Source organism: Amblyomma mixtum, chromosome 1 (genome assembly GCF_055824585.1).
Source record: "Amblyomma mixtum isolate Tamu chromosome 1, ASM5582458v1, whole genome shotgun sequence".
Taxonomy (NCBI): domain Eukaryota; kingdom Metazoa; phylum Arthropoda; class Arachnida; order Ixodida; family Ixodidae; genus Amblyomma; species Amblyomma mixtum.
This window is the reverse complement of record NC_143012.1, coordinates 187631632-187645726: the sequence shown is the minus strand read 5'-3', so window position 1 is coordinate 187645726 and position 14095 is coordinate 187631632. Positions and strand designations below refer to the sequence as shown.

The following is a 14095-nucleotide window of genomic DNA, read 5'->3' as shown; positions in this document are numbered from 1 at the left end:
GGTACCTGAGGTTGGCACCCTCCGTGTATTGGGCTTGCACATCCAGAACGATGGCAAAAACACCACTACCCTCAAGAAACTCAAGCAGGTTGCAGGCGCGATATCGCACCTCATCCGCAGGGTTTCGGGACATCATAGAGGCATGAAGGAGCGCGACCTATGTCGCCTCATTCATGCCTTTGTCCTCAGCCGTGTACTGTACACTACCCCATACTTACAACTATCCAAACATGACATAAACGCTTTGGATGCTTTGATTCGCAAGGCATTCAAGGTAGCACTTCATCTTCCCCTCAACACACCCACAGACAGATTACTAGGCCTGGGCCTCCACAACACGATCGGGGAACTGGTGGAGGCCCACCGACAGGCCCAATACATCAGGCTCACAAAAACTTCCACAGGTCGGTATATCCTGGACTCCCTGGGAACCAAAATACCGGCCAACGACCCAACCCTTCTCGCCATCCCACGATCCCTTCACCGAGAGCTTCTCATCAGGCCGCTCCCGAGGAATATGCACCCGTCCCACCATGAGCAGCGCCGCAGAGCCCGTGCGAAGGCACTCCATCGAGCGTACGGCCCCCAGCCGGACGCCGTATGGGTGGACGCTGCCTGCACGGGTGATGAAGCGACAGCAGCTGCGGTGGACTCCTCTTCATCCACCCTCCTCACACTACCTCTCCCTCCAGATACGTCCCCAGAGGCTGCAGAGGAAGCCGCCATTGCACTTGCTATAACCCGCACGGAAGCCCGGTATATTTTAACTGACTCTAAAACTGCGATTCTAAATTTTGCTCGAGGCCGAGTTCATGTCCCTGCTTTTGGCATACTGGACTCGCCCGATGCACCCCCGCCCCGCCAAGTGGAGCTGATATGGGTGCCTGCGCACTCCGGGAATCCCGGAAACGAGGCCGCCAACCTTTTAGCCCGAGGTTCTTTAAACCGGGCTCAGGTGGCCTCGGATCGGGGATTCACGAAGGATCGCATGCACACATTCAGTGAGCTGACCCAGGCATACAGAGCCTCACGCCATCTCTACCCCCCGCCCCACCCCTCCATAAATAACACGCAACACTCTTGCGCAGACTACAGACACACACTCTCCCCTCACCCCTTAACCTAGCCCACTATCATCCATCCTTTCCCACTTCCGGATGTGCCCTATGTCCAGAACCCTTCGCTTCTTCCCTCCACATCCTTTCCCTCTGCCCGGCGGACCCTCCCCCGCGGGGCCTAGAGAACCTCAAGACCTGGGAGGACTGGGAGACCCTGCTGCGCTCGGAGGACCCGGCCGTGCAGACCATCGCCACCGGCCGTGCTGCCAGTGTTATGGACCTCAGGAACATAAACACTTGAGTGCAGTGGGGTCGTGCGGGGCCCCTGGGGCGTGCCCAAATTCCTTTGTAAATAAAGTTTTCTCTCTCTCTCTCTCTCCAATGTGGCAAGAAATCTCGGAGGAGAAGGGAGAAGAGCCGTAAACCGGGGCTCAAGGCCTCTGCCCATCTTTTCTAGAGACTGAGCAAGTTCAGCCGGTGACTGAACTAGAGAGACAGCGTTCATGGTGGTCGAGATAAATTCCTTGGACTTTAGGTAACTGAATAAGCACGATTTTGAAAGCCATCGTAGTGTTGAGTATCGTACAACTCTTTCGCTCGAGATACGGTGCGCTTAAACGTAGCTGCAAGGAACTTATAATCGATCCAGTTTTTGGGGCATTGATTTCGAAGTTTCTTCCAAGCAGCCTTTCGGCGCATACAATCTCGAGTGCACTCTGCGTTCCACCAAAGGCATAGCGATGTTCCCTTATTTGCCTGGACCAAAAACTCAGATTTTTTACGAGCTCCATCCAAAATTGAACAAATGCGTATGGTATTATCTCCACTGCCGGAGTGAAAGAAGAAAGAGGGGCCGCAATGAAGTAAATCAAAATTGTATTTTAGGAAAGGAAATTACGCAGTAACTGTCTCACTTAACTCGGTGGACACCCGTCATCCCTTTGTAGAGGAAGGAAGGAAGTGGGAGTGAAAGAAGAAAGAGAAAGAGGGGCCGTAATGAAGAAAATGAAAATTGTATTTCAGGAAAGGAAATTACGCAGTAACTATCTCACACTCGCTCCTCGCGCATGCGCAGTCGGGGCTCTCCGGGGCTCCGCGAAATCGCTCACACGTAGCGTAGTGTTGCTTTCATTAACTGGGATGCATTTCGCGCTGCACGCACCGCCCTCCCAGACACTCCCATCGCAGACATTGACTAATGGGTGCGGTCCTTCAGCCGAACAGCAGCCGGGGTTCTTCCGGTATGTCTGCCGGACGGCCGAGTCCCTCACCGCCACCCTGCCCGAGGTCGACGTCTCTGAGACGCAGGCCTCCCGCGTTTGCGAGCTCCTGGCAATTCAGGAGGCTACACTCGACCAGCTACAGCGGAGCAGGCGGGTACGGTGGCGGGACTTGACGTCACACACGTTACCACCAGACGTCCGCGACTTCGGCTGGCTGCGAGGCTGGAGAGTCCTTCCGACGGGGGTCCGCATCGCCGCGTGGGGTATCACTCCTTCTTCGCGGTGTCCCCAGTGCGGTGCGACCGAGACCCTCGAGCACGCCATGTTCGAGTGCGTCGTGGCGCGCACTTTTTGGAGACTTTTGTCCCGCATGTTTTTTGTAACTCTCGACGCGCGCACTAGGCCGCGCGACTTTTAGAGCGCAGCTCTTTGGCGTCCGTTCCTGGGTTTCGCGTCGTCGTCGGCGTCGGCGTCGGCGTCGGCCTCGTAACCAGCTCCGCCCCCAATGTCATGCTTTTCAATTGGTCGAAATGCTCGTGACGTCAATGTGCGCGAATTTCAAATGGGGCCAATTGTACTTTGGCTAGTAACCATGCAACCAATCAAAGGGATCGTATAGTGATGCTGCAACTAACTTGGACTGAGTTTAGTTAATTGCTTAATTAATCAATTAGCCTAATTAATATAGAGGAGAATGAAGAGGTCAGAAGAAAAGAAAAGAAAGACGCGCGCCGCAGCGACAACAGCGTCCGCGGAAGCAGACGCTGCTGAAAAAAAAAACAGATAAAGAGAAATTTATTGGACCCACAAGTACATAAAAGATAAGTACGAAGTCGCGTACCCTCCACCACCACGCACTTCCCCACTCAGTAAGACGTTGCTCGTTTCATATACGTTGTGTCGAACACCCTAGACAGTTCCAACAATTGACAGGTTAATGACAGAACACGATGGATAGAAATGCAATAATGTAAATATGAAATAGCCTAATTAACCTTTCTAGTTAGACCGCATAAATCTATAAAACCGAGAACGAAATTGGTCGAGTTGGGGAATCGAACCAGGGTCTCCGGAGTGCGATACGAGCACGCTAGCCACTCCGTAATGCCAGCTGAATGGTTTGGAATGAACAAAGGCGCGTCTAGCTAATACGGCGTCTTCGTTCACTCCCATCTTCCCCCTTCCCCTTACGGCGAGGTGCAGGTGTCCACCCAGATATGCGAGAGAGATACATTTCCTTTCCTCAAAAAATAAATTTACCGTCCAGCAAGGCGTACAGCCGAATTGGCGATGGCGTTCTGTGGACTCCCTGGCAGCGTTGCAAGACGCTGTCGCGTTCCACTCTTAAAGGCGAAGCTTAACATGTTAACCACACATCAGTAACACACGCAGACAGCCAATGGACGCGTCATTCGCTGGCAGCACTTGATTCATCATTCACAACCACATTCTTAACGTACGCTCCCTTGCCGCACATGCCAAGGACGTACACCACGATCACATTCTGCGCCATTCCTCTGTACTTTGCTTTGCTGAAACCTGGATGGATCCCGAAGAGCCTCTCGAAATCATACATTTCCTATACTGCTGTGGTGCTCGCAGAGACCACAACACAGCGGCGGGAGTCGCTATCTACTTGCGCACATGTCTCTCTGCAATACCAGTCGAAATGTTTGGCACGTCACATGAACTTGGCGAACTGTGCGCCGCAAAGTTGCCCAACGGCTTGCTGGTAGTAGCTGCCTACTTCGCCCCTACCGTACTCACGAAAGACGTCGTGCACTTCCTGCAACTCGCATTAACCGTCCATCGATCCACACCGATGTTAGTAGCGGGGGACTTTAATGTTGACATAAAGACAAACAGCAATTTCCTAACACTTATGCGGGAGAACATCCCGTTCCTCTCGCTCGTAACGCGTCCCACGGCTGACAACCTCGCGAGGCACTTGTATAGATCTCGTCTTTGAGAATCAAGCATTGGTGTACCAAGTCGAACATATATCAGTCTATTTCTCCGACCACAAAGCTTCCTTCATGACTGTCAAGAACTGTTAGTGGAATCTTTGTTAAAGGAATACGTGTGAAAAATAAAAAAAAAACTCTGTGATAGCGCATACATGTGTTGCTCGATTTCTTTGCCTCAATCTATCGAAAAGGTGAAACAGCTTATTTGCTGCGCTCAAATTTCGCATTAGGAAGTAACGTAATCGTCGGTAATTTTTTTGTGCGCCTGCTCCTTTGTCTGGGCGCTTTTGTGTTGTGGCGCCAGCGTGGCGTCGCGTCTCTACAGGGCCGACCGCAGCGAGCCATGTTCCCCCTGCTCCAGCGGGTTCGGGCGCGCCTCTTCCAACAGGCGTGCCTGGACCGAGTGATGCTCCCCGAGGAAGAGTTCCTTCGGCGTTGGAGCACTCGCTTCATCGCCGTCGACAGGGGCCGCGTGACCGTACGGCTCCTGCCTTATTGAGTATGTGCAGTGCGCGGTGTTGTTGCGCGTTTCTTATTTAGTTAGGGAGCGTGCTTCCCCCGCGGCATCCGGACATTATGGACACTGTGGACATTATTACGTGCAGTGAATGACTTTTGTTTGCAGGGCGACAGGAGTCGCCGTCGTGTCTTGAGTGATCGCTTTCCCGTAATCGAGCGACACTAGTCGCGAACTGTACTCTTGTATTTTTTGAGGGACTGCGGTCCCTTATCGTGTAACCATGGGGTCCAATAAAATTCTCTTAGTACACTCAATCATGACGTTCACCACAACACGCGAGACATTGAAACTGCAACCGAAAAACCTACCGTTGACACACGCCTAGCCCACCTCTGGGAGGCTTATCACAGCATCCTAGAACGCTGGAAAGGCAACAAACACAACAGAACGCTTAAGAAGCGGCTGGCCGCGCTGCAGACACAAATCCAACAGCACTCTGAGGAGCTCTGCCGATCCAACTGGGGACAGATATGTGACGGAATCGCCGGAAACCTGTCCAGCAAACGCGCATGGCAACTCCTCCGACACCTCATTGACCCCACGCGCACCAAATACGCACCACAGCACCACGTGACACGCCTCACACATGAACACATTGACGATCCCGACGCCCTTCTAGACACACTTCAAACCATGTACACATCTTCAGGCGGCCCCATACCTCTACCGCACTACACAGGACAAGCAAATCCAACACTCGACACCGACATCACGGAGACGGAAGTCAGAGAAGCCCTCCGGACTCTCCGCGCCAACTCCGCACCTGGTGCAGACCAAATCACAAACTCCATGCTCCGTAATCTGGATGACCAATCGATCACCCACATTACGAAATACTTCAACAAGTGCTGGAGGGAGGGTAACCTCCCGCATTCCTGGCGCCACGCGAAGGTAATATTCATACCTAAACCCAACAAACCACTCACCATTCAAAACCTTCGCCCGATTTCGCTAACCTCATGCCTCGGGAAGCTCCTCGAGCATGTTGTGTTAGCGAGACTCACAAGTCACATGGCGGACAACAATCATTACCCGCATAGCATGGTAGGATTTCGCCCCCATCTATCCGCACAGGACGCCATGCTGCAACTCTCACACGACATTTTCGACCCGCTTCTTCCGGGTCACACCAAGGCAGTCTTAGCTTTGGATCTCTCCAAAGCTTTTGATCGCATTGAACATCAGGCGATCATGACTGCTCTATCCCCCTTGAATGTGGGTGCGCGCACGTATGCCTACATTCAAAGATTCCTCACTGACCGCACAGCTGAGATACACTTCGGCCCTCTGTCTTCCCCCTCCTACACTCTTCAGAGTATCGGCACCTCTCAAGGGTCCGTCCTTTCCCCCTTTCTCTTTAACATTACCCTCATCCCCCTCGCCCGAAAATTGGCCACTATTCCCCACCTGAAGCACACTCTTTATGCCGACGATATCACCCTCTGGACCACACACGACCGTGACGGAGACATAGAGAACGCCTTACAGGAGGCAGCCACCCTCACCCAAAATTACGCACGGACCATCGGACTGTCTTGCTCATCAGAGAAGTCCGAACTCTTCCTCATCCGGCCTAAGAACCACCGCTGCCCCCGCTCCCCCATTGCCATTGAACTGAATGCTGACCCGGTACCTGAGGTTGGAACCCTCCGTGTATTGGGCCTGCACATCCAGAACGATGGCAAAAACACCACCACCCTCAAGAAACTCAAGCAGGTTGTAGGCGCGATATCGCACCTCGTCCGCAGGGTTTCGGGACGCCATAGAGGCATGAACGAGCGCGACCTATGTCGCCTCATTCATGCCTTTGTCCTCAGCCGTGTGCTGTACACTACCCCATACTTACAACTATCCAAACATGACATAAGCGCTTTGGATGCTTTGATTCGCAAGGCATTCAAGGTAGCACTTCACGTTCCCCTAAACACACCCACAGACAGATTACTAGGCCTGGGCCCCCACAATACGATCGGGGAACTGGTGGAGGCCCACCGACAGGCCCAATACATCAGGCTCACACAAACCTCCACAGGTCGGTATATCCTGGACACCCTCGGAATCAAAATACCGACCTACGACCCAACCCTCCTCGCCATCCCACGATTCCTTCACCGAGAGCTCCTCATCAGGCCACTCCCGAGGAATATGCACCCGTCCCACCATGAGCAGCGCCGCAGAGCCCGTGCGAAGGCACTCCATCGAGCGTACAGCCCCCAGCCGGACGCCGTATGGGTGGACGCTGCCTGTACGGGTGATGAAGCGACAGCAGCTGTGGTGGACTCCTCTTTATCCGCCCTCCTCACACTACCTCTCCCTCCAGACACCTCCCCAGAAGCTGCAGAGGAAGCCGCCATTGCACTTGCTATCACCCGCACGGAAGCCCGGTACATTTTAAGCGATTCTAAAACTGCGATTTTAAATTTTGCTCGAGGCCGAGTCTATGTCCCTGCTTTTGGCATACTGGACTCGCCCGATGCACACCCGCCCCGCCAAGTAGAGCTGATATGGGTGCCCGCGCACTCCGGGAATCCCGGAAACGAGGCTGCCAACATTTTATCCCAAGGTTCTTTAAACCGGGCTCAGGTGGCCTCTGATCGGGGATTCACGAAGGAGCGCATGCACTCATTCAGTGAGCTGACCCAGGCGCACAGAGCCTTACGCCAGCTCTACCCCCCGCCCCACCCCTCCCTAGATAACAAACACGCAACACTCTGGCGCAGACTACAGACACACACACTCTCTTCACCCCTTAACCTAGCCCATTATCATCCCCCCTTCCCCGTCCGGCATGCATTCTATGCCCAGAACCCTTCGCCTCTTCCCTCCACATCATTTCCCTCTGCCCGGCGGACCCTCCCCCGCGGGACCTAGAGAACCTCAAGACCTGGGAGGACTGGCGGCCGGGAGACCCTGCGGCGCTCGGAGGACCCGGCTGTGCAGACCATCGCCACCGGCCGTGGTGCCAGTGTTATGGACCTTCGAAACATAAACACTTGAGTGCAGTGGGGTCGTGCGGGGACCCTGGGGCGTGCCCCGAATTCCTGTGTAAATAAAGTTTTCTCTCTCTCTCTTGCTTCCGCAACAAAATTATGGACGGCACACAACACTAACGTGCTGCCAATGCGAACGCATTGTCACCGCGGCGGTGGCAGTGTCATGCGGCTGAGTTTGTAGAATACGGTGACTTGGTGACAGGTAGAGAAGAACAATGGGGCTACGTGGACTGATGAGAGAGAGATGCAGGCTGCATGCGTTAGCGCTGACGACGGTGAGCGAACTCTCGCGATCAACCATTAACTGCCACCTGCCAGGGTGGCAGGGTGGCTGAAGACTAAATTTAATGTCGATATAAAGACAAAGAGGATTTTCATACCACATGCGCAGGAGAACATCCCGTTCCTCTCGCTCGTAACGCCTCCCACGGCTGTGACGACCTCGCGAAATACTTGCGCAGACCTCGTCTTTGAGAACCAGGTATTGGTGCAGCAAGTCGAGCATATATCCATCTATTTCTCCGACCGCGAAGCTTCCTTCATGACAATCAAGAACTGCCAGTGGGGTGTTTCTTGAAGAAGGAATGTGTGTGAAAAATAAGAAGTTGTCTGTAATTGTACATAGATGTCTTGGCCGAATTCTTTCCCTCAATCTATCGAAAAGCTTGAAAAGCTGATGTGCCGCGCTAAAATTTCGCATTAGGAAGTAACTTAATCGTCGGCATTTTTTTTTAACCAAACGGTATCAATTTGCACACACTAACAATGGCTCGTTCCCCTTGTCCCCCGATATTTCAGGCTTGCCACAAGGCACACTGCTCGGTCGTCTTTTATTCTTATTGTATTAATTAACATCTCAATTGTCCGCATGTTTCAGACGATTATGTGATCTATCACACTCTTAACAACAGAACTGATGTTAGTTCGCTTTAGACCGATGTTGATAACATCCAGACCTGGTGCAAAAAATGGCTCATGTCTTTAAATATTAAGAATGTCGTCTTACCTTCCATCGCAGACTGTTCCACCCGATCCGGAAATACATTCATTCTGGCTCTGACCTCCGCTCGGTAACACCTTACAGATACTTCGGAATTAACTTATTCAGTGAAGCTAACCATGTCCTTGGCTATATACGCTCCGAACTTTCATTAGCGCTTCCTTTTTCTGTACTTTCTTTCGGCCCAAATTGGAATACGCAGGCGCTATCTGGGACCCACACCAAACTAACCACATCAACTTACGATGATCCGTTCAGAACCGTGCTGCGCGTCCTGTCTTTTCTGATTACTCACATACAACTAGCAATAGTAAACTCAAAGCGCAAGCTAACCTGCACATTCACGTGACGTCATCGGCAAGAGGCGCTAGCGGCCGGCGCGGCATTCGCCATGTTCGTGGTGGCACGCACGGCCGCCGCAGCTCCAACTCTCTGGTGATCTGTTTAATGTGAGTGTATTTTGCTACTCGTTGCAGATGATTTCTGTCCGACCCGCAAAGCCACGTGGCTGAATGGATACGCCGTGAACTGCGGCAGACAGAAAAGAGCGGGCATGCTGAAAAGGTTGCACTTCATGAAAGCTTCGACCAGTAGGCATGCAGAAGCGCCGTCGCTCTATGCGACGTACAAGACTGCTGTCAGGTTAAGGAATTAAAGCATAGAACTCTATTACGGGGTACAACTGCTTGACAAGCGGGCGAGCCCAAGAGCCGTGCAGAGGGCGCCGACGGTCGAAGTGCCGTTCTTTGAGAGGTAAGTAATTAAACGTGTCTGTTTGTTTAGCTAGCTTAACTTGTCATCTCTGTCTGCTAAAAGTGACGTGTTACTACTGAATCTAGTGGAATCGCTGCACATAGCGTTGCTGCGAACCAGCCTAGATTCCAGGTCGTGTGCATTCGAAGCAGCGCTACGTTGTTATAACTGGGAAACATTCTCGCTGGATCTGCCGTTCGTGTTGCGAGCGCATAACAGGATATGCTCGACCGTTCTGCCCCGTAAGTGAGAGCAGCTAGGACGCTTTGCCTTTTTGGTGAAACGCGGTGAAGCTTAAGCAGTTTGCGGGCTACAGCCGCTGGAAATATGAGTTTCTGCGGCGCAAGTTTTGGAATTTGGTTTATTAATCGTGAGCTGTTTATCCACGATGTGTCCTGCATGAGTAGTGCAGTTATCAACTGACATTAAAAGCTGCAAATCGCGTACATTTTTACATGCAGTGCAGCCGGCTAGTTTTGCTGCCGAGTTGCGGCATAAGGTGACCACCGAACTGAAAAAATGAACAGGCAGCTCGGTTATATCACAGCAGAGGATGATTGTGCTGCAAACTTCATGCGCACAAAGCGTACCAGAAAGAAAAATGGACGTTGACGCATTTACCAACATGCAAAGATGTACGGGTCACTGACAATGTATAGGCCGGGTACCTCACGGCGTATCGTGACATTGCGCGAGCTGGCGTGAAACGACCGCCAACATGGCACGCTCGCCGCGACGACACTGGTGCCGTCTGGTAGCGCGACTTCAGTGAATACCTTCTATATTGCAGAAAAGTCGCTTGCCTCTCGCTCTTACACAAATTCTATCACGAATCTCCACGTATTCTACCAGCACATCGCCACTCATGACGCATCAGCCATTACAAGACCGTGCAGCCACTTTCAGCTCGTTCAGCAGCCCATCTTTCCTCATTTCTCGTACGGACGTCCAAGGACTTTAATGACCTTCCTGCTGCTTGTCCTCCATTGCAATTACGACCGCTTCAAGCGTTTCATTGAAGAACTCACCGGTCATTATGAATTCCAACCCCTCATGTAAAAGCCCTTCACAGGGGCATTTGAGTACTGAAAATAAATAAATCTCTGATAGTCATCATACCACTCCTGGCGCAGTGGTGCGACTGGTAACGAAGCGCCACTGCCCCGCGATGGCAGGTGCTGCCATCGTTGGGGCAATTGTGAAAACCGGGTTGCTCTTCGCGAATGACCTCTTGCGACCAATCGTTAACTGCCACCTGCCACGGTGGTCAGTTTGCTCGCAATACGATGGGCAGGTTGTCCCAAGATATCGTGGCTTAAGCGGCCCACCTAGGTTGTTTGTCCGGAGATTTTTCGCTCAAAACGTCGACGACGACGCCGAATTTTCTGCTCAACGAGATCCTTAACGCTATCGCATTGAAATGTTGGCCATTCGGCTGTCATTGTGCGGCCATAACAGTTTTGTCATCTATCGGTGAGCAGCAACCTTGATTACTCATGTCTTAAATTTGGAAGTGGGTTCGCAACGAGCTTCTGGCGGCGAGAGGTAGCTGACAGACCCTGGAAAGTCATGAAACACTTGTTCAGCAAAGTTCCCCGGGGTGGCCAAGGAGTCCTCGAACGAGGAAGCTACCTAGCTGCCAAGCTGAAGACCAATTTTCTCTTATGGTTTCAATAAAAGTTTTTCCTCCTCCACTTCCTCTCCCTTGTTTTGTGCAGGAACTGGAAGACTGCTGTTCCAGCACACATTATCATCTGTGCTCAGGCAGGACAGGCGCGGAAAGAACATAAGCGAAATGCGCCAACGCTTTCGACCGGGAGTGGTGCGTACAGTACTATGGTGGGCCATTGGCTGCGTCTAGGTAGTTACCATTCTAATCATATATGGTATGTCATCGGCTTGGCTGCAGCTTCCAGTATGCCATCGGCTTGGCTGCAGCTTCCAGTAGTCGGACACGCAAACTTTTGCGAAGTATGCGTGTCGTACGAGTGCACTATGCCCACTGGATAACAGCTCTACAGGATGATGACACGTTATCTGCAAGCTCACACACTTGGCAGGTAACTGTCGGCTGTTAAATGTCTCACTCCGGCAAGGCCGACGGCCACTTTCTATCCAAGGCGTGGAAAACGTTCCACGTAAAGTTCGTGGAACGCCTCTAAAGAGGTGCACTACAAAGCATTCCTGAATGAAACAATGGAAACCTGACCCGCCCACCAGAAGCACAACAAAGACCACCTTTCTTCCAGCATAACACCGCGTTCATTATTGAACGACGCTGACAGGCCCTTTGGCATGCGTGTTAAGGGCTTCTAGTCCAGGGTGAGCAGCCTCACTAGAAGACAGTGCAGCACAGTGGCCGTCACAGTGGACGACAGCGCGAACGCGGCGTGCTGAGGGGACGCCACGCTCTGTGTGACCTTGGCCACCAGACTCCTGCGGAGCAGCTCGTTCGAAGGCTTGGTCCTGGCGACGCACTTGCCGCCGCGCTCCTCCGTGTCTCCCAGGCAGGAGCAGTGGCTGAGAACGCAGCTGGCGCCCAGGTCCGCGCAGTCGCGGTCCGAGTTGCACCGGGTCTTGAGGCCGGAGTTCTTGGGCAGGCAGTTGCTCCAGGCATCCCTGGCGTAGCCGTGGATACAGGCGCACCAGTGGTGCACCGTGCACTCGCTCTTGGGCTCGACGCTCTCGCACTGCTCGTCGTAGAGGCACTCCGTCTCCAGGAAGGCCTCGACGCGGCACGTCGTGTGCACCGACTGCAGCTTCACCGGGTACTGGGTGTTGGAGCACGAGCAGCGGCTGTTGACGCATCGCGCGTTCCTGGGCGCGCAGTCTTGGTCCACCTGGCAGTCGTCGGTGACGCGCGCGTGCACCACGCTCTGGGCCGTCTGCATCTCGTCGTCGAAAAGGTAGATGCACTTGAACACGTAGATCTCCTTGAAGGTGGGCAGCTTGAGCACGTTGCGGATCAGGATGGAGGAGACCATGACCTTGACGCCCTTGTAGTCGATCGTCTGGACCTTGGATTCGTCCACTTCCAGCAACACGCGGTCGTTCAGCGTCCACGAGACCGAGGCGTGGGTGTTGTAGCCGACGAAGCACTCGAGCAGCAGCGTGTCGTTGTTTGAGAGCACGACGTGCGCGGGACGGACCTTGACTTTGCCCAACTCCATAGGGTGGTTCTCGCCTACCACCTTCTCAGCGCTGCTCACGTTGAACATCTTAGTCCCCGACGCCGCCGCCGCCGCTTCAGCAACCTGGCCGAGATCAGGCACGACGGCGGGTCTGACCGCAACGCCTTTTCCGCGCTTGCTCTCCACGATGCTCTTGATGACTTCATCCAGGAAGCTGTCGTCCGCTATCTTCTGCGGTGCGATAGACTCAGCAACCTTGCTGTCGCTACTGTCTTCGTCTTCATCTCTTATAATGAAGGGCCGGCCGGGTTTTCGGCGCTGCGACTTACTGTCGCTCACAGCTGCTTCTCTCTGTTCAACCAGGACTGAGGACTGGTTCTGGAGGACTGGTGACGCAACGGTGGGCGCGGCATCCTGCTCTTCAGCGGCTGGCTTTCGTAGCGCCTTGACATCGCTCTCACCGATGTCGAGCCTCCATCGACTTGGTCTCCTGAATAAGGGCTGAGCAGCTGATGGATCGTCGTCGCGGCTAGGCTCACGGTAATTCTTCACGCTGATGGGCTCGTTCAGTAACGCGGCGCTGAATTGTGGCGTGGCGAAGAACATGGTCAGCAGGCCGGCCTGCAGTAAACAGTGCATCGTCGTCGCAGCCATGGGCAATTTTCAGGCGCGGCAGCTTTCGCTTCCCTTTTTGACGCTGCGATTCACATGGAGAACAGCGGCTACGGCGGCAATGGCGCAGGTTAGTTCCACCCGCTGCCGACTGGGAGCTGAGAGCGGCTGCGCTCTTGGCCGCCTTCGCGCGTGCTGCTGCGATCACTGCGGTAATTGCGTCTTAGTTTGCGCGATCTGCTTTTTATTTAGCAGTGTGCGTGACGAGATTTAACTTCAACCTTTTGTACAATGCCTCACAAAGGGCTGGGTTAAAAATGTTTCACTGCAAAGTTGCTTTCACCGAGGCAGTTGATGAAGACGACATGCAAGTCAGGGCGTACTTTACCCAAGGCTTCGAGAAGAGAAAGATGTTTGACACGCGCTGAGCCACGCCCCCGGTCATGAATTGAAAAAAAAAATGGTATAACTACGGCAAATGGGGCCCTGGATAAAGGGCTCCACCCTTTGGGGACCTCCCTCCAGCCTATGGTAATAATAAAAGTAATTTCTCTCTTTTGGTTTAATAGGGTTTCCCAAAGCGACTAAGGCTATGGGGACGCCGTAGTGCTATAGCATTTTGTTCCATCAAGCAACCATCGCGGCCGAGATGGAACCCGCGTCTTTAGGGTCAGCAGCCGAGCACCATAACCACTGAACCACCTCGGCGGCTGAGAAAAAATGCTTGACACGAGCATAAACATAGTTTCATGATTACAGCAATGCTTGGATCAGCAGTTCTAACTCACGGCTTGCGTCCTGTGTGGAATAGCACTGGCATGCATCCGCTTACAGTCGG

The 14095-nt window shown here is 53.1% G+C and overlaps 1 protein-coding gene across 1 annotated transcript; it reads right to left on the bottom strand.

Annotated features, from left to right (window-relative positions):
* Positions 1–11757: 11757 nt before the first annotated feature.
* LOC149370260 (uncharacterized) lies at positions 11758–13519 on the bottom strand. The gene has a single exon (XM_089582853.1). It carries the CDS (start codon positions 13297–13299, stop codon positions 11827–11829), a length of 1473 nt encoding a protein of 490 aa, XP_089438979.1. The 5' UTR covers positions 13300–13519; the 3' UTR covers positions 11758–11826.
* Positions 13520–14095: the final 576 nt, after the last annotated feature.